This window comes from Carex rostrata, chromosome 19 (genome assembly GCF_964058835.1).
Source record: "Carex rostrata chromosome 19, lpCarRost1.2, whole genome shotgun sequence".
NCBI classification, from domain to species: Eukaryota; Viridiplantae; Streptophyta; class Magnoliopsida; order Poales; family Cyperaceae; genus Carex; species Carex rostrata.
Window position 1 is genome coordinate 2,460,882 of NC_135936.1, and position 20,359 is coordinate 2,481,240.

Here is a 20,359-nt window from a genome sequence, read left to right on the forward strand (position 1 = left end):
ACTAAGTGAAAACGGGTGAGAAGCGCTATCGGATTCGGAGATCGATCTAACTAAGAGCTGCTCAACAGACAACCGAAAGTTCACATCCTCTCCAATACCTGATAAGGGAATCTTTTACAATTACTAGATCTGGACCGTTCTTTTTAACCCGGCACGAATCTCAAAGGAAAATAATACTGGCCCGCATTGTAGCCCGAATCTCAAACCGGTTGAGATTTTAATCTCAAACCTCACTTATCCTCTACAATACCTGACTGGATACGAATTCATCTGAACAGGTCCGAAGATAAAATTAAATTGAACTGAACTGAATATTGGGCTTCGTTCAGATCACAATTCGTCCGACATTTATTTTTGATGTGTTCGGTTTATGGGGATAAATTACAATTGTCGTCAAATTGAGGCCAATAGGCCGATTAATCGTCAAGTATTTTGGTTGTAATTTGGGCCTTTAAGAAAATAGTTACGGGCTTTTCTGAGTAAGACATCTGAGCCGTCCATCTGAATTGAATGACTCTGATTGTAAATGTTTCGTCATGCAAATCCTCTCGACACTCGACAAATATGATAATATATTTGTATGAATATTGAGACTACAATTATGCCTACCGGCCATTTCCCCCAAAAAAACAACATTGAGACTACAATTATTACAAATACAATTAGCACTTTGCCATTGGGCATCATTTATTCATCTAAACCCGCTACACAAAAGTCGTCCGTGCTGCATTTTAGATGGATCCGAGTTATATTTTCGATAATTTTTGCTGAAGTAAAAATTTGTCGCCTATCTAAGCTTATCTCGCCAAATCATCATTAGCGTATTCATAATCGGTTTTGAACTCAATCAAGTGGGTTCAGTTTAAACAAATATATCAGTTTGGTTTATTTTTTTAAAACGAGTTTATTTATTTGGTTTGGTTTACAAAAATTTAAAATCAATTAGATCGAACCAACTAAAATTTTCAAACTCGTCCCCCGTTGAATCAAATATTACAAAAAAAAACAAAAATTCAACACGATATATATTGCTTGATTCGGTTTAATACTGATTAGACCATTATTTGCAAAAATTTAAAGGTTAGGAACAATGTGTCTATCTATATGTCATTGCAAAAATATAGATGACGCGCTGGTGTTATATACCCCATTAATCATATTAGCAATGCATTCATAAATTGTTACAAAACACCGATATTTCACTACGAAAAACATCGATGAAATACTGATGCAAATGAGCTCAGATCATTCTCTCTCGGTCCAAAAAGTTATCTTTAGCAAATTCAAAGAAGCGGGTACCAGCAATAGACACCCATACTCTACCGCTGACTACCAGAGTCTACCGTTGACAATACCAACAATAGAGGCACGTTTCAAAATTATCTTTGAAATTATGTTTGAAATTATGTTTTTAATTTTAAGAATATGAATAAATGTTCCGGGGCCATAACTGATGATGGGGAGTTTGGATTGATGATTGTCGAAAAGGGTTCATATATAGACGGCACTCTCGAACATTCTATTTTCCCAATAATTAATAACCTGTATATATCACAACTTCAGCTTGTGGAACGTCTCATTAATTTGAAAAGGCACGGTTCAATTTTTTTTTTTTTTTTTTACAAAGATTAACTGGCCATTGGTATCTATATTAAGAATCTATGGCTTTTACTTTTTACTTGTTTAATTCTTTAACTTTAGTTTTCACTCGATCATATGGCCGTGAAAGCAACCATGCATTCAGTAATATATGGATCCATATCACATATATGGTTACGGTACTTTAATATAGATTGAACATCTAACGATTTAGATTTATTGTTTGAACGTCAAATACTAAGATATGACCCCGTAAGCACTTAGGTCGAAGTGTTACCGATAACAATTTAGTCATACTATATATATATATATTCTGAATTCAAACAATGATATGAACGGTTCAACATAATCAATTAACTTTTCTGACAGCCTTGGATTTCAGATTATTTGATTTTCGACCGGATCTGGTCTTGATCTTCTAGTTTTTATGTCAACTTGGATTATGTATACTTCAAATTTAGACCAGGTCGATCGAATTTTTGAAACATTCCGCTCAGGTAGCTTGAATCGCCTGAAATCGAATTATACAGTTTTGGTATGCGAATAAATTGGAATTTCCTAAAAAGTCAAACCGGAATAGACTCGGATCAAATCGGAGGTTTTCCTTCCCGTAGGAACCCGTTTTTCCAGCTCTAGACAATACGTGGCTAGGGGTGTTCATCGGTTCGGTTCGGCTCAAACCAAAATAAAATAGATAAACCAAAGTTTTATTCGGTTTTCAAAAATAGAACCGAACCGACCAATTTAAACTTATAAACCGATTAAAACCGAACCAAAATAAATTTCGGTTTATTCGGTTAAACCAAACAAACCAAGGTATATCAAATATTTAACAACCACTATATCTTTATAGTTCCCTAAACCAACATTACATTTTCGTTTAAGAAACTTGCACCCTTCAATTATAAAGAAAATTGCACATCCTAAAAAAAAAAAAAAAAAAAAAAACATAACATTTGCTCTTCTTTTTTGAAGGTCAATGATAAACTCTAACCAATATTTTGGGGTAAATTTTGCTGTAGGTCACTAAACTTTGGTATTTGTCACGAATTGGTCACTCAAGTTTGATTTGTCCCTTTTGAGTCACTCAACTTTGTTATTTGTCCCAATCAAGTCCCTCTGTTCTTTTCCATCCAAAATTTTAACGGAATATGCTAATTCCGTTAGTATTTTGGATGGAATATGCTCATTCCGTTAATGTTTTGGATGGAATGAGTATATTCCGTTAATTTTTTGGACGGAATAGGAATATTCCGTTAAATTTTTGGATGGAAAATGACAGAGGGACTTGATTGGGACAAATAACAAAGTTGAGTGACTCAAAAGGGACAAATCAAACTTGAGTGATCAATTCGTGACAAATACCAAAGTTTAGTGACCTAAAGCGAAATTTACCCAATATTTTGTATTAAAATGAAAACTCTAACCAATATTTTATAATATTCGGCCGGTTCGGTTTTTACGGTTTTCTAATACCACAAACCGAACCAAACAGAAAAAACTGAAAAGTAATAAAATTTAAACCGAACCGAACCAAATAAACTGAAAAACCGAACCGTTTGAACCAAATTTTTTTGGTTCGGTTAAAAACCAAATAAACCGGCCCCAATGAACACCCCTATACGTGGCAGCATGGTATAGTAGCATGATCTGAGTAGTTTGGAGCTAGAATAAAACAAAGTAGCAAATGCACGCTTTCTTAGTCCGCATGGCCGCATGCATGTCACCGATTCTCGTGTCTTTTTCTGATAGGTGAAAACGAATCCAGTGCCCACAATCGAGAGAACCGGGACATATGAAATTTAAATTAATTTATAGTATAAAATTAAGTAGTAAAAATATATTAAAAAAATTAAATTTATTAGAATTAACTTATAAATCTTATTTTTTTTTTGCTTTCTACTAAATTAATTATAGATTTATGTATTTTGTATGTAAAAGATGAAAGTTGGAATGCACAACATCATGTATTTAGAAGCTTAGCAGTACTTATAATTTGTGGTTCAGACTTCAGAATGCATGCATTTTCATCCGTACTTAATTTAGTTGTTGGCACAATATTGTATATTTTTTAGAATTGAAATAATAATGCGAAATTTCTACAAGTTTGCTTTAAAGAGCCAAATAAAAAAAAAAATCGATTTCTTGTGATACTAATCATACAATCATACTACAAACTTTTTTAACTTTTCACGAAATGACGGGAAAGTATGAAAAGCAATAGCCGGGCGAAAAAAAAGGAAATTCCTCCGAAGTGAATAGTCTCTACAATTCCTTCTTTTTTTATATGTCGAACAAGATGTTGCTTAAACATGAACAATAAACTAATTATGTTGTAAAGTAACTTTTTGTAAAAGCGCATGTGGACACTAAACTATTTGAAATTACTTTTATTTAAATCTGAGGATGGAGAGAAAAGCACACTAAACATTTAAATATCGTTTGCCACACTTTTAATTATTGCATCAACGTTGCAGTGTTCCTTTTCCTTCACAAATAAAGCCTTTCACAAATCACAATGCATCATGAGTTCATGAGCAAATATAAAAATTCTATGCTAAATTTTAAATTTCATTTTCTTTTCTTGTTTTTTTTTTTTTTTTTAGGAAAGGCCCGTGGGCTAAATTTCCTTGTTGAGAAGTCGGCACCGAGTCGAATTCGCATCCTCTTGGATATCTCAAACTTTGAGTATGTTTTTCCAAAATCTCCAACGTTCAAATACGTTCTGCACGAATCTGAAAGCACAAATAATACACGTCGGTCACGCAAAAGTTGAGATATCTCAGAGGATACGCACGTCAGGGACCCAACATGAAAACATCAAGACTCGAGAGCGCCAGCGAAAGTTCCGTTCTCACCTTTATCCTGCACTCCATCTCAATCACACACACACACACAACAAGCACACACTCTCTCTGTCTCGCACCAACGAAATTCATCATCAAGCATGTCCCTAAGCAACAACGTAACCGCCATCCTGAACTTCTTCTCCCTCCTCTGCTCGATTCCCATCATTGGTTCCGGCATCTGGCTGGCGACAAAACCCGACAACCAGTGCCTCCACCTGGCGCGCTGGCCGCTTATCATTCTCGGTCTCCTCATCCTCCTCGTTTCCCTTGCCGGTTTCATTGGTGCCTATTGGAACCACCAGTGCCTCCTCGCAATCTACCTCTTTGCCATGGCCACTCTCATCATGATCCTCATTATCTTTCTCGTCTTCGCCTTTGTTGTGACCAGGTCCAGAATCAGATTTAATTATAATAATTTCATCCTTACTCTGTTATTGTCAATAACTTATTTTCAGTTTGCTATCCTTGTTGAAATTAGGTCAAACGGGGTGGTGGAGGTACCTGGTCGGGCATACAAGGAGTATTACATTAGCGGTTTCTCGGGTTGGTTGCGGCATTATGTCGCGGATGGAGGAAATTGGGTGCGGATCCGGGTTTGTCTCAGCGAATCAAGTGTCTGTGAAAAATTGAGTCGAGAGCAAGCATACTTCACTGCTGATCAATTCTTTCAGACCCAGCTTTCTCCTCTTCAGGCAAGTATATATATATACAAGTTGTCAGTAATTGGTAATTTCTAAGTTATAACCGTGCTTAATTACCTGTTCTCCCCTTGCGTAATTTGGCAATCGCTTATGGATCCCCATCCCCGTTCATCAATTCAGAAATTTCAACTTGTTGTCACGGGAAATGTATTTCATCTTGCTCATCACAATGGCACCTATGAGGATTTTGCATTGTTTTGACGTTTTGTGCAATTTGACCCTACATTCTATATAGAAAATTTAAAACTTTGCAAGGATTTGAGCGTAAAACGGTAGAACCGAGTGGGGGCGTGGATTTTGTAGCATTGTGGAAGACGCGGAAAGTGCAGAGAACTTCGATGCTAGATAATTCTATTCCTGTGGTTCTCTAGACTAACTTTAATGTAAAGGATCTGGATATTAGAAACTGTAGCGCCACCCGCCACAGAAATATAATTCTGAGGGTGATGTAGAAAATTTTATTTCAAAGGAAACATGGGCCGTGGGGCGGTGGATTAGGCCCATATTCCTATTTCTAGGAGAACGGGGTCTAGAATTGCGAGACTTGTAGACTTTTCAAATTAGAACAGATCATCAATTTTGGATCCACGTGATGATTCATATAGTGAACTCTCATTTCTACGATGCGCAGAGCAGTGTTGTAAATAACGGTGAACGGTCGTCGGACGGATGGAGTACTGTCAAAGTGATTCCGTCAAAGGAATTATTCAATATGCGACTAATTAAAATTATAGAGACAATTTAACGTTTTTATTAAATTTATGTATATATATCATAATTTATTTAACTCATTAAACTTATCAAATAAATTTAATTTAACTTAGTTCTATTATTATAACATGACACTATGTTTATTTTTTTTAACGCATAAACACTTTACATGTGTAATTAGTAATACATTTACTTAATGGAAAAATAAATTTAAGAATTAAACTTTTTCAAATACTAATAACATATTATTTGAAAGAAATGAAACATTCCAACAAAAAATCACTAAATTTAGTTATGATAACAATTTAGTTTCATAAATGAATATGTCATATTAATTGAAAAAAATACATCAATAATTAGTAAGAAAAATATATGGTATATAAATAATAAAATAATTAATAAATTTCAAAATAAGTAAGAAGAAAAAACATATATAAAAAATATTGAATGTATATCCAAGCACAAATAAAACTACAATACATGGTTTATTAAACTTATTATCATATACTATCACATAAAAAAAGTCAATATGAAAAATAAATATTCATGAAATATAAATTGAAATAAACAGAAATAAACATGACTAAACAGGAATAAACGGGAATAAATGAGAATAAACAGACGATTAAACGGTAAAACGGCCGATTAAACAAAAAAAATGGACGATTAATCGTTTTCATCCGCAAACATGCATTTGTTAAATGTATTCGTAACGGTTTGACCACTATTAACGATTAAAGGGCCGTTAAGACTGTTTTTTACAACACTGGCACAGACAATGTCATGGTACATTTACTTAATGAAAAAATAAATTTAAGAATTAAAAATTTTCAAATACTAATAACATATTATTTGAAAGAAATGAAACATTCCAACAAAAAATCACTAAATTTAGTTATGATAACAACTTAGTTGCATAAATGAATATGTCATATTAATTGAAAAAAAACATCAATAATTAGTAAGAAAAATATATGGTATATAAATAATAAAAGAATTAATCAATTTCAAAATAAGTAAGAAGAAAAAACAGATATAAAAAATATTGAATGTATGTCCAAGCACAAATAAAACTACAATACATGGTTTATAAAACTTATTATCATATACTATCACAGAAAAAGTAAATACGAAAAATAAATATTCATGAAATATAAATTGGAATAAACAAAAATAAACAGGAGGGAATAAATGAGAATAAACGGACGATTAAACGGTAAAATGGTCGATTAAATGGAAAAAATGGACGATTAATCATTTTCATCCGCAAACATGCATTTGTTAAATGTATTTGTAACGGTTTGACCGCCATCAACAATTAAAGGGCCGTTAAGATTGTTTTTTTACAACATTGGCACAAACAATGTCATGGTCATGGATGTAAATAAATTTAAGGAATATACATCATCACATCATAGCAGTGCTTTCATTAAATAAGAGTTCACTGCCAGGGGCGGATGCAGGATTTTCTCCAAAGTAGGGCAAAAAAATATCGCATCGGGTTTAAATAACTAATCATATCCAAACTCATTAGATAATCGAAAAATACATAAAACATGATAAAAAAACAACTAAAATAATATTTTTTTACATAATAAAAAAATTGCATCATTTACATATTTAAAATCAACAAAACAAAAAAGGAAGACTAGATACTAATTTTTTTTTTTTTTAGGAATCAAATCTCCACTTAGAGTCCTCTAATCTCAATTACAAATTCATCTTAAGAAAATCTCAAAAGCATAACAATTAAAAAAAAAGTTGTTTCACAAAAAATAATGAAATGGAGGCAATCCAATTTTTTTTTAATGAAATGGAGGCAATTCAAAATCATCACATTTGTTGCGCACAGCCATCTTTCCTCTCCATCATTTAATTTACCAGAGCCCACAAATTCTGAGCCAATCAATGCCATTTACTATTTATTTCATTATTTTTCATGTTACATGTGTTTTATGAAGACCATGCAGTTTTAATGTGTTGGTTCACGTGCTTCACACCCATTCAAAGGAAGGGTCTCTTCTTCTCCATATTTCATTTGAAAACCAACATAAAATTGCCATTAAAGATAAATCACAGAGAAGAAAGAGGAGAGGGCAAAATTGAATACTAAAACCTAATTCTTTATACATAGAGAATGAGAAATATAAACTCAATAGGGTAGGGCATTTTTTTTTTCAGGGTAGGACAAGAACTAAAAACTTAGTAATTCAGAACATTGAAAATCCAGGGTAGGGCAGTTGCCCTACCCCAGCTGTATACTGGATCCGCCCCTGTTCATTGCAGTCTACAGTTGCAACTCGATCCTAGCATGTCACACCCCGTAACAATCCGCCATGTATTTATACGTAAGACGTGAGCATACTACACACATCATCAATAAAATAAAAATATATATATGAGGAGGGATCGCATGACACCGTGCATTTTCAAAGTCCAAACAATCGATCCAAACCGTTCAACTTGATGGATGTGTTAAAATGTGCTTGCAGATCAAATTTTACATTTTTCTGAATTTTTTTACTATTTATTAAGATGGGTACAAAAATTCAACGGTCTGAATATAGCGATTTTGTTAAATACTTAATAAATAGTAAAAAAATTCTAAAAAATGTAAAATTTGATCTGCAAGCACATTTTAACTTATCCATTATGTTGAACGGTTTGGATTGACTGTTTAGACTTTGAAAACTTTGAAAATGCACGTTGTCATCCAATGTCACCAAAAAAGGGTGTCATCCGATCCCTCCTCTCTCTCTCTCTCTCTATATATATATATACACTGCCACAAATTTATATATAAATCACAGAAGTATTTTTGATACAAAGGATATAAATGGGCACGGCTAATATATAAATGTCTCATAGCCATGTTCATTATATGTATTGAAACAAACAAAATAAGCAAACTAAGTGGCAATATAATAGTTATTTGCATTCTTGTTTTACTCTTCACCTTGCCTAGCCATGTTGTCTTCATCACCTGGAATCCACATAAATAAAGTGGTATGGATGAGAGCTTGAACGAAACTCTCCGTGCGGATTTTTAGTTCTAGCCCGGATATTAGTGAAATTAACATTAGATATCAAATGCAAATTTCTCATTCAAGTTTAATTAATGAAATCTATCCAATGATGCACCAATTTATTTATTTAATCAAAAACATATATTTTTCCTTTTTAATTCACATTTCTTTTGTTTGACTAAGTAGTGCATCCAGCTTTCCTCTAAGTCTTGGTTGTCTCACTAGGCGGTGTATCCGGCTTTCTGCTAGGTCTTGACTGTCTCATTAGACGGTGCATCCAGCTTTTTGCTAAGTTTTGATCCATAACAGGACCGCTTTCATCTACAATCACACTAACGAGGAGTCTAGTACGTCGAACACTGAACCCAATGTATACTCCCAATATGTAAAACATATCAGCTGCTGTTCACTGATCGTATCCTAGCCTTTTCTATTCACATATATCACGTTCTTTCCAAAAAAATCCATTTCAATAACAATCATGGCATCTTTCATTAGATTTCCAAATGCACCATTCATCACATAACTATAAAAGTAATTATTTAACCAAAACGGTAAAGTAATTTAACAACTATCCAGGAAATACACCGCACCTGAATTTACGTAGGTTCCTGAGGCGTACTCTTCACGTTCGCTATGTTCCGAAATCTCTATACTTGAACCTAAGTTATTAAATTTCTAACTTTAATAATTAATATCATTTCTAAATAATAGATACTTTTATTGAAAATAAATATTAAATGATATGAAGAATGATAGTAGCATATACTGAGGAGATATGTAGTGTTGGTGTATTTTAATTTTAGATATATAATTATATAACAGTAAATGGAAGTTCATGCGCTGAGTAAATTAAAATAGATACAACATAATGTTCACTAGAATATTTAATTAATTTCAAAGAGAGATGAAATGTATGAAATTATGCCACGTGATAGAACAACTTACTGAATTGAAGATATAATCTGAAAATTTGAGGAAGCGGACTACAATGAAATAGAGAGAGATTAGAGGTATATGGCAGTGGGGTCTTGAGAGAGAGAGACCGAACATCAAGGAGTGTAAGGACTGTTTAGAATGCACAGATGGGTATTGGGTTTTATTACCAGAGGTGTGGGTTAGATCAGGGGATTAGATTAAGGGGGTGCATTTACACGAGGGGTTGCGTGCAAGGGTGGTGTACAGATAGGAGAGGTTGTGTACAGAAGGGATAAAAATTATCGTATTCAACTGTATTAAAGAAATATAACTAATTGTGACGAAATGTTACATAGCACTATCAAAAACTTTTAACCTTCATGATTTTGTTATATTTGTTGACTTTTCCTTTTGAACACCTGTTTGAACCTTTCTATCTTGAATTGTTAGTGCCTTCACTGTCTATCCTGTATACTTGGGTCTGACAAAATTGTTTCTGTTTAATTATATCTAATTTTAAATGCAGTCAGGTTGTTGCAAACCCCCAACGACATGCGGCTTTGGTTACGTAAACCCGACAGTGTGGATTAATCCGAGCAATGTAGCTGCAGACCCGGACTGCATGGCATGGAGCAATGACCCGAGCTTGCTTTGCTACAACTGCCAATCCTGTAAAGCTGGAATGCTCGGCAACCTTCGGCAAGAGTGGCGAAAAGCCAATATTGCCCTTATAATAGCTGCTGTGGCTCTTATTTGGGTTTATGTGATTGGTTGCAGTGCATTCAAAAATGCGCAGACAGAAGATCTGTTCCGCCGGTATAAGCAGGGATATACCTAGATTTATGTTATTTGTTTCTGAAGTTTCACCTTTCAAAATTTTCCTTTTTCGTTTCAGTTTGTAATTGGGTTTTGTCGTGTAATTTACAAAATATCTTTCGTAGTTTGCTTCTTTTTCGACCGTTTGGTGTACTATAGATATCTAGGACATCTGTTGCTGTAGCATTGACAAAATCGCTAAAGTTTAAATGTGGGATTTATTTAGTGTTTTTTGTTGCGTGGACTTAAAATGTCTCTAAAGCCCGACAATCTTTTCCAATTCTCTGTGCATAAAAATTTATATAACTCTTTTCTTCTTTGTGCATAAAAGCCTCTCCCAGTCTCTCTTGACAATGGAAGTAACTAACAGTCCTCCAACTCCAGTCTCTTAAAAATTTCCGAATATTTTCAACTAGTTCTGTAAACATCAATACTAAATCCTGTAAACTAATTCAACAAATCCTGTCAACATAAAAACATGTGAAAGCTGTTAAAAACACGTGACAGCTGTTAAAAACGCATGACAGCTGTTGAAAACGCGTGACAGCTGTTGGGGACCACCTTCTGTGAACATACACATAGTATCATGTGAACATACACATATTATTCTATAAACATACACATATTATCTTGTAAACATACATATTGTACTTGAAATTATGGCAGTTGAAAGTGCATTAGAACTAAGCTAAAAATGAAAGGCTTTTATACAAAATTTTTTGAAAGACTATAGTCCGGATGACATTACCTTTTTCTCTTTAATCTTTGATGAGAAAGCATCCCGTGTCCAGACCTATTGCCTAAAGAGATTTGATTGAAGAGTTAGGCTGGGGTGCTATGGATAGCATAGTGGCCTCTATGCTACGGCTCAATATTCGAGTTTTCAAAATCCAAACGGTCGATCCGAACCGTTCATCTTATTCTCCATATTAATATCTGCTTGGAGACCAAATTTTATAATTTTCTGAATTTTTTTACTATTTATTAAGCCACTTTGAAAATCGCTAATCCAACGGTTTTACTGTTTTGTGCAGCCACCATTGGATCAACAATTTTGTAAAATACTTAATAAATAGTAAAAAATTCAGAAAAATGTAAAATTTGGTCTCCAAGCAGATATTAATATGGAGAATAAGATGAACGGTTTGAATCGACCGTTTGAATTTTGAAAACTCGAATATTGAGCCGTAGCATAGAGGCCACTATGCTATCCATAGCACCCCAGCCTAACTCTTGATTGAAAGCCCAACTATAAGGTATCAAAATCTTATATCGATATTAACTTTAAACAGAAGCACCTTTTTTCTTTTCGGACTTATGACCGAATGCAAATTTTGTTCCGGTCAACAGGATCAGTGTCAGGAATTGTTTATTAGCCATACATATCTTCATCATTTTTATTTTTATTCCTGGAGCAGTAAACAATAAAAACCAGGAAATTCTCTAGTCAAAGAGCAGAAATTGGATAGCTTCTAATTTGCTAGTTATAGGAATTCTCTAGCTTAATGATTAAAAGTGGTTGCCGTAATTATCTTGGTTGAAGATGAAAGTTAATTTTTGTATAATATAACTATGTTACATGAATACAAGACGAATAAAGATACATTCCTTCATACTTTTTATTTTCAAAATAAAATTGAGAAAAGGGTGAACCAAGTATAAATTTATATTTATATTTATATATGGTTAATTCTTTCTGATGGACTAAAATTTTATATAGGATTGACGATAATCTTGATCAACAGAATGCACCAAGAATTGTTAATATTTTTATTTTTAATTTTCTTATACCAGGCACAAATGTTGATGCACCAAAATTGAATAACGATGTCAAATTTTGATGTACTCCAAAGGGTGAATCTTGTACAAAACTTAAATTTTGAATATCCATATTGTAGGGGAACAATCATTTTCCAATAAGATAAAAATACAAAAAAAATTATGCACCTCTAGGAACTGCAAACGAATCAAATCAAATTAAACTTATTCTAGTTTGAATTTGAGTTTGAATAAGATTCGAACCAAACTGATTTGATTTGTTTCAGAACGAACTTCAATCGAATGAGTTAATTGTGAATTTTTTTTCGAATAGAATCATAAATTACGAGCTTTGTTTTGGCAGCCCTACCGTCCTTAGTTATTTTTTAAAAATTGGATAGCTTAAACTAAGCATTGCATTGGATCTTATCTTATCATATCAGGTATCTATTTGTACCTATTTGAAATGAAATCTTGAATTTTCACTAAGCCATTGATATTGCTCTAATTTGAACGGTACATGTTAATTTGAGATTTGAAATTAAATAGTTCGCGAACCCATTTTGAACGAACTATACCCAGTTTGAGTTTGAGTTTGAATAAGATTTGAAACCGAACTAGTTTGATTTGTTTCAGAACGAACTTCAATTGAACAAGTTAATTGTGAATTTTTGTTTGAATCGAAGTAAATCAAATCACGAACTAAGAACTTTTTTGGCAGCCCTGTGCACCTCCCTTATCTTGGCAACAACATTAATTATATACTAAAGAAGCATTTTTTGTTTGAAAGGATATACTAAAGAAGCATTAAATATCAACAAAGGTAGGTACCAATTTGCATTCTAATTCTCATGCGTGCTTCCCTGTGCTTATATTGAAGCTTCTAATTTGTCGTCATCTGTCAATTCGAGTGACAAAAGCGAATCATTCTCTAATTAAAGTGCCGATTTATATATATGACTTTGTTCTTCAATTAGTACGTCTAAGAGTAGAACTAGGGTGTTCTTAAGTTCATCAAAGTATTTGGTGAGTTTAACTTCAAAATTTATCAAATTGGTTTCAAATAACGAATTCGAACCATTGGAACCTGCCTATCTTACGAGTGATGCGTCTACATGTGAAAATTTTAAACATTCGAATTAATTTAGTATAAAGTCAATCGGTTCGAATTAAACATTCGAATTAAACATTTTTTGACCGCTTGACTTTATATAAATTAATTCGAATGTTTAAAATTTTCACATGTAGACGCATCACTCGTAAGATAGGCGAGTTTCAACGGTTTGAATTCGTCATTTGAAACTGATTTGATAAGTTTTGGAGTTAAGCTCACCAAATACTTTGGTGAGCTTAAGAACACCCTAGTTCTACTTAGTGTTTGGTAAACGGGCCGGGCCGGGCGGTCCGGGCAAAACCCGGGCACGGGCACGGGTAGCTACGGTCATAGGCGTCACGGGCACACGGGCAAAACGGGCCGGGCACCACGGGTTTTTTTTTTCAAAAATCTTGCCCTGCCCGTTTAATACCCGTGCCCGTCACGGGTTCGGGGGCAGGACGGTTCGGGTACGGGGGGCCGGGCGGTCCGGTCCGGTCCGGGTCCGGATCCGTTTTTTTTTTTTTTTTTTTCTTATTTCTGTTTTTTATTTCTATTTTTTATTTCTGTTTTTCTTATTTCTGTTTTTTTTAATTTCTGTCTAACTTATTTCTGTTTTTTTTATTTCTGTCTAACTTATTTCTGTTTCTTATTTCTGTTTTTCTTATTTCTTATTTAAAAAACAGAAATAAAAAAACAGAAATAAAAAACAGAATTTAAAAAACAGAAATAAAAAACAGAAATAAAAAAACAGAAATAAGAAAAACAGAAATAAAAAACAGAAATAAAAAAACAGAAATAAAAAACAGAAATAAGAAAAATAAAATTTAAAAAACAGAAATTAAAAAACAGTATTTTAAAAACAGAAATTGGGGGAATTTGGGTTTAAATTTTGAATTTTAGACCAAAAGTAAAAAAAAAAAAAAAAAAAATCTGCCATGGGGTCACAGACACGGGCATGGGCGTCACGGGTACGGGTTACGGGTACGGCGGTCCGGGTTCTCACGGGTATTTTTCCAGAAACCCAGATCCGGCTCGTTTAATACCCGTGCCCATGTACCCGTGCATACCCGTGGCATAGGCACGGGCAGACCGGTCCGGTTTGGGCCCGCGGGGCATTTACCAAACACTAGTTCTACTACATGTCTAATACCATCTTGGCCTTTCACACCCCCTTTAGGCACTTACCAGTTACCATTATTAAATTGACCGAGCATTAATTAATCAAATAAATAAATTGACTTGTTGTGGATCTTATCTTGTAAAGATAGCACCCGGACATTTTATTAATATAATGAACCGTGTGGAATCTACTATTGGTGGGTGATTCTTGTCAATCAGTGTGTTGTATAAGCTAATGAGAGAAACCATCTACAAGATACATTCAAGTCCTTTTCAAAAAGTATATTTTATATTACGAAAATGATTACTTGTACTATCAAGTAAAAGTGCACTTTATTACCAAAATATAATCATTTTAGTTATAACTAACAAAAGAAGCTGACAGCAAAAGTCATAGGATCGATCGATGTTTCATTTGGAACCGATATTATATATTCGTTCATAGTTCGATATTCTGGTATTCTAAATGTAGAGAAATCACAATAATCTATTTTATTTGTGCATCTTTTTGGTAGAACTAGGGTAATTTTTAGCTCACCAAATTTATGGCAAACTTAATTTTAAAATTTATTGAATTGAATTTAAAAGATGATACAAATCGATATACTTCATATGCTATGTATTTATATATAATTTTTTAATTTTTTGAACTAATTTAGTACATAATGAACCGATAAAAAAGAAAAGTTTATAAGTTAATTTTAATTATTTTATTTTTTAAATATATTTTGACCGCTTGACTTTAATTAATTATTATTTTTAATTTTACATGTAAACACATTATTTGTTTGTTGAAGTGGATTGGTTTTTAACAATTTTAAATTTGCCATTTAAAATTAAGCTCATTGGAAAAAACTTGATAGTTTTAAAAACATTCTTGAGTGAGTCTATGGTACTATGCATATTACGATTTGTTACCCTGTTACAGCTCTATATTCGAGTTTTCAAATTCTAACGGTCGATCCGAACCGTTCATATTGTTCTCCATATTAATATGTGTTTGGAGACCAAATTTTACATTTTTTGAAATTTTTTTACCTTTTGTTTAGATTTATTGAAAAATCACTGTTTTTGGATGGTCTAGAATTTTCAGATCAAGTGATTTTCTAAATATCTAAAAAAATAGTAAATTTTTTTCAAAAAATGTAAAATTTGGTCTCCAAACACATATTAATATGAAGAACAAGATGAACGGTTCGGATCGACTGTTAGGATTTGAAAACTTTGAATATAGAGCCGTAGCACGGTAACAACTCGTGATATGCATAGTACTACAGACTCACTCAAACATTTTTAATGAGTTTTAAAAACATCTTTGTTGTACTTTTTTTTAGTGAAACCGATCATAAACTCACAGCTCCGCTATTATAGAGAATAAACCTCGCCGTATCGGAAATATGATTTGACTTAACCATGACGCACTCTCATCAAATTCTCAAAATCCGTTACTAGTGATTTTTTTACTGGCTTCCTGTTATAATACAAGCACTGATTTTTTTAATAAAGGGTAAAATGGGTATTTTATGAATTCAAAATGAGTTTATATAAAAAAAATGGGTAAATTGGTGAGTTTTAGAAATTCGAAGGGTAAATATAATATTTTCAAGTTTAGAGAGGGTAAATTTATGGGTAAATTGGTGAATTCAAAATGAGTTTTTATAAAAAATGGGTAAATTTATTGATTACATATGCACATCTTCTTCAATCAATTAAATATATTATTTTTATTAATAATAATGATGCTTGATATTTATCACATGGTACAACAAAAAGCTGGTCTATACAAAACTTTTCCCATTAAATATGTTTCTGAGTACTTGCATTGGACATTTGTTGTTGCCTATAGGGGAATCATCAAGAGATAAATATTAAGGAGTCCGGCTAATATAACATCGGTGTCATATGACACTAACTTTAAAATTGATTAATTAGACTTCAAACGACTAATTAAAACTGTTCAAACCAATTTACTTTATGAGTGATGCGTTTACACACAATTTTTTTTTATATATTTTCGAGTTATTTTAGTATCAAATCAAGCGGTAAAAATGTTGAAAAATGAATTTATTAAAATTAGCTTAAAAACTCACACATTTGACTGCTTGACTCGATACTAAATAAGTTCGAAAAGTTATAAATTTTGTATGAAAACGCACAACTAATGAAGTAGATTGGTTTGAATGGTTTGGATTCATCATTTAAAGTCAATTCGATAGATTTTAGAGTTGATGTTACATAGGCTAAAATAACACTAATGTTATACTAGCCAAACTCAATATCGAGTATATGATTTTAAAAGTTCCTTCAAATTTCCGGACTCAAAATTAATATACAAATTAATCCCCACTCGTCTTGCGTCAAGCGATGGCAAATTTTTTAATACATTCATTTGTATAATTGCTTGGATATTTTATTTTATACTAAATTAATTTGAAAATTTATGAATTTAACAAGTAAATAAAATAGATTGATTTTAATAATTTAAATTGGTCATTTTAAGTTAACCAGATAGATCATGAAGCTAAACTCACTAAAGAGCCTGTTATAATATTTAAGCTTAGGAACACCCTAGTATTTTACTCAATTTTACTCTTATGTAATAAACCGCGGGCTTATTTTATTTTTATTTTTATTGTGAATGAATATATTATTTCAAATAAATATTTGTCTGTGCAAATTAGGTTAAATACAATATTCTTTTAATACAAATTGTTTGTTTTAATAATTAAGTTTTTCTTTCGATAAATATTGGTGAAATTTGAAAAACAAGTCTAACTAATTCATAATTAGTATTTCAATTAGAGCAAAAGGGATGACTTTTAAAAATTGCGAAGTCCAAATTAATCAGTAAACAACTGCCAATCATTGACTTTTTGTTAGAATGCATGCATTTTGCAATGAAGTGTATTAATCCGGTGGCACATGCATGTCAAACAGTTGAACAATTTTCAAGTAAGATCTAAACAAAGTTTGAAACTAAAGTTCAAAATTATAATATAAATCAGTTAATTTAACGTGCACCTTTCATCTTGTAATTATAGCTTTAAGAAAGTGCAAGGTCCATATTAATTAGTAGATCATGGCGATTTTCACTTGCCGTCCTCTGATTGTTAATTCATTATATATTGACTTTTTGTTGGAATGCGTGCAATAATGGAGTATATTAAGCCGGTGACACTTGTATGTCAAACAAACTTGTTCAAACAGTTGAACAATTTCTAATAAGATCTAAACAAAATTTTAAACCAAAGTTCAAAATTAAAATACCATTAATTTAACGCATACCTTAGTCTTGTACGCATGGCTTGGTCATAGAGGCTAATTTCATGTACCGGTGACTACGGGAGTTCATCGGTTCGGTTCGGCTAGGCAAATCAAAGTTATAATTCGATTTTAAAAATAGAACTGAACCGAACCGAATTAGCATTGCAACCGAACCAAAGTTTTATTTCGGTTTGTTCGGTTCAAACTGAAATATATTAATTTGTTTATTTAAAACAATTGATTTATAATAAACTGAAGTATATTAAGAAATAAACCGAAGTATTTAAAGCAATTGATTAAGAAATAAATTGGAGTATATTAAGAAATAAATTGAAGCTGTCCGGATCAAATTCATAATATATAAAAGTTCGGTCGGTTCGGTTATTTCGGTTTAAAAATTTCCAAACTGAACCAAACCGAAGTTATGATACGGTTTTAGAAAGAAAACTGAACCGAACTATTAAACCGAAAAACTGAACCGTTTGAACCAAACTAATTTGGTTCGGTTCAAAACCGAATAAACCGGACCAAATGAACACCCCTATCGGTGACTTCTGATCGAGAGCACACCGATTTTTTTATCAACTTAACACGCCATCATGATAATCATCAATCCGTACTGCATTACCTCACTTCGCACATTTTTTTTCAAATAACAATAATTAATTATAAAATAAAATTTTGAATTTTATAACAAAATATGAAATAGAACAATGTTGGGTCTAGTTAATTAGTGATTATGACAATGTTTTCTGTGTTAAAGAATTGTAGAATCAAAATCGTGTTAAAAGATTTTGTTTGAATATTTGAAGTTGTGAGGGTTGACAAAAATAAAAAAAATTATTTTCTGTACTTATTTATGTATTTATTTTACATTGATTGTGCACACAGGCAAGGATGTCAACGAGCTAGTTTGGTCCGAGCTAGACCCTAGCTCAACTTGTTAATTTTGAACTGAGCTACAACCGAGCGAGCTGGACTTAAGGCATCCGAGCTAAAACCTCAGCTTGAACTCGTAACAAGCTAGCTCGCGAGCTGACGAGTTGGCTCGCTGGATTTGGCTGGATCTTGTTTTGAGAAGAAAATAAATTCTACAAAATTTTTGGATCGAGCTGAACCGAGACAGTATAAAATGCACACAAATTCACAAATTGATGCCTAGTCGAGCTAGCTGGCGAGCAAGCTAGGCCTTAGCTTGAACTTGTTAATCCTGGACGAGAGAGCTGTTAGCGAGTAAGTTAGGTACGAGTCACGATCGAACCACGAGCTATGAGCTTTTTTGTCACCCCTACACACAAGGTTTGAGAAAGAGGAACTTTTGTATTCTGTTAGTCCCTGCACTCAGCTCAAAGGATTGTGGAAAGGGATTTGGGCGAGATTTTTGTTACTGTTCACACATCGTAGCAAGAAATCAAAATTAAGCCGGAGTCCGTACTTCCAATTTGCATTTATTGTGTCCCTTTTGAATAATTGGCAAATAACATTTCCTGAAAATAAATCTGCTGTTATTCATTGTGAATATCAGGTTATTTAGATTCCAACCGTTCAAATTTTTTCATGTACGAATCTCAACCAACTATTTTTTTTATGCAAGAATCTCAATAAAAATCAACGGTTGAGATTTGAAAAACAGGTTGCTGATATTCCCAAATAATAACAATAGATTTATTTCCACATTTTAGGCTGTAGAATTTTTTGTACTATCATGATTCATTTATGAGGAGGGTTCAAATGCCTCCATGTTTTTATGCCTCCATCGTGCCTTCATCTCTCCATCATTTTCATAGTTTAAACAGTCGATCCGAACCGCTCAATTTAACCTCCATACTAAAATATCTTTGGAGACCAAATTTTATATTTTTAGGAATTTTTTTACTATTTTTTTAGATAGGTACAAAATCAGTAAATCTGAACCATCTAAAAACAGTATTTTTGTACCTATCTAAAAAAATAGTAAAAAAATTCCTAAAAATATAAAATTTGGTCTCCAAACATATTTTAGTATGGAGGTTAGATTGAGCAGTTCGGATCGACTGTTTGAACTTTGAAAATGATGAAAAGAGATGGAGGCATGATGAAGGCACAAAAACATAGAGGCATTTGAACCCTCCTCTTCATTTATTAGTACTATTGCACTAGTAATGAAAAGTACAAGTCCATGAACAGCAAATTCATTTACGATGAAATCATACTAGAAGAATTTTTTTATATAATCAAGTGGTGGAATTTCATTTTCTTTCTTCTAATAAATTTATTAGGTGGTGCAAATTCAACAAAGATGATTTTTCTTAAAAATCCAGTTTTAATTAATATTATTAGTTAAATTTGAAAGTAAAAGAAGATATTATGTTCTCACTTTCGAGAGTAGAACTAGGGTGTTCTTAAGCTCACCAAAGTGTTTGGTGAGCTTAACTCTAATCCATCAAATCAGTTTCAAATGACGAATCTGAACCATTGGAACCCGTCTACCTTACGAGTGATGCATCTATATGTGAAAATTTT

At 32.7% G+C, this 20,359-nt stretch overlaps 1 protein-coding gene across 2 annotated transcripts; it reads left to right on the top strand.

The window, feature by feature from the left end:
* The first annotated feature begins 4,395 nt into the window (after positions 1–4,395).
* Positions 4,396–10,733, top strand: TET2 (tetraspanin2). Of its 2 annotated transcripts, none has more exons than XM_078320851.1 (3): positions 4,396–4,836; positions 4,904–5,144; positions 10,335–10,733. In XM_078320851.1, the coding sequence occupies exons 1-3, from the start codon at positions 4,411–4,413 to the stop codon at positions 10,640–10,642; spliced, it is 975 nt and encodes a 324-aa protein (XP_078176977.1). In that variant the 5' UTR covers positions 4,396–4,410; the 3' UTR covers positions 10,643–10,733. The 2 variants fall into 2 exon arrangements, with proteins under 2 accessions (XP_078176977.1, XP_078176978.1); XM_078320852.1 differs by having other exon boundaries at positions 4,414–4,836; positions 4,927–5,144.
* The last annotated feature ends 9,626 nt before the right edge of the window (positions 10,734–20,359 follow it).

Excerpts from the sequence above, each read along its gene's own strand:
- TET2 (XM_078320851.1), top strand. The coding sequence starts at position 4,411 with ATGAAAACATCAAGACTCGAGAGCGCCAGCGAAAGTTCCGTTCTCACC. Across the intron at positions 4,837-4,903 it reads TTCGCCTTTGTTGTGACCAG|TTTGCTATCCTTGTTGAAAT; the intron begins GTCCAGAATCAG and ends ACTTATTTTCAG. Across the intron at positions 5,145-10,334 it reads GCTTTCTCCTCTTCAGGCAA|GTTGTTGCAAACCCCCAACG; the intron begins GTATATATATAT and ends AAATGCAGTCAG.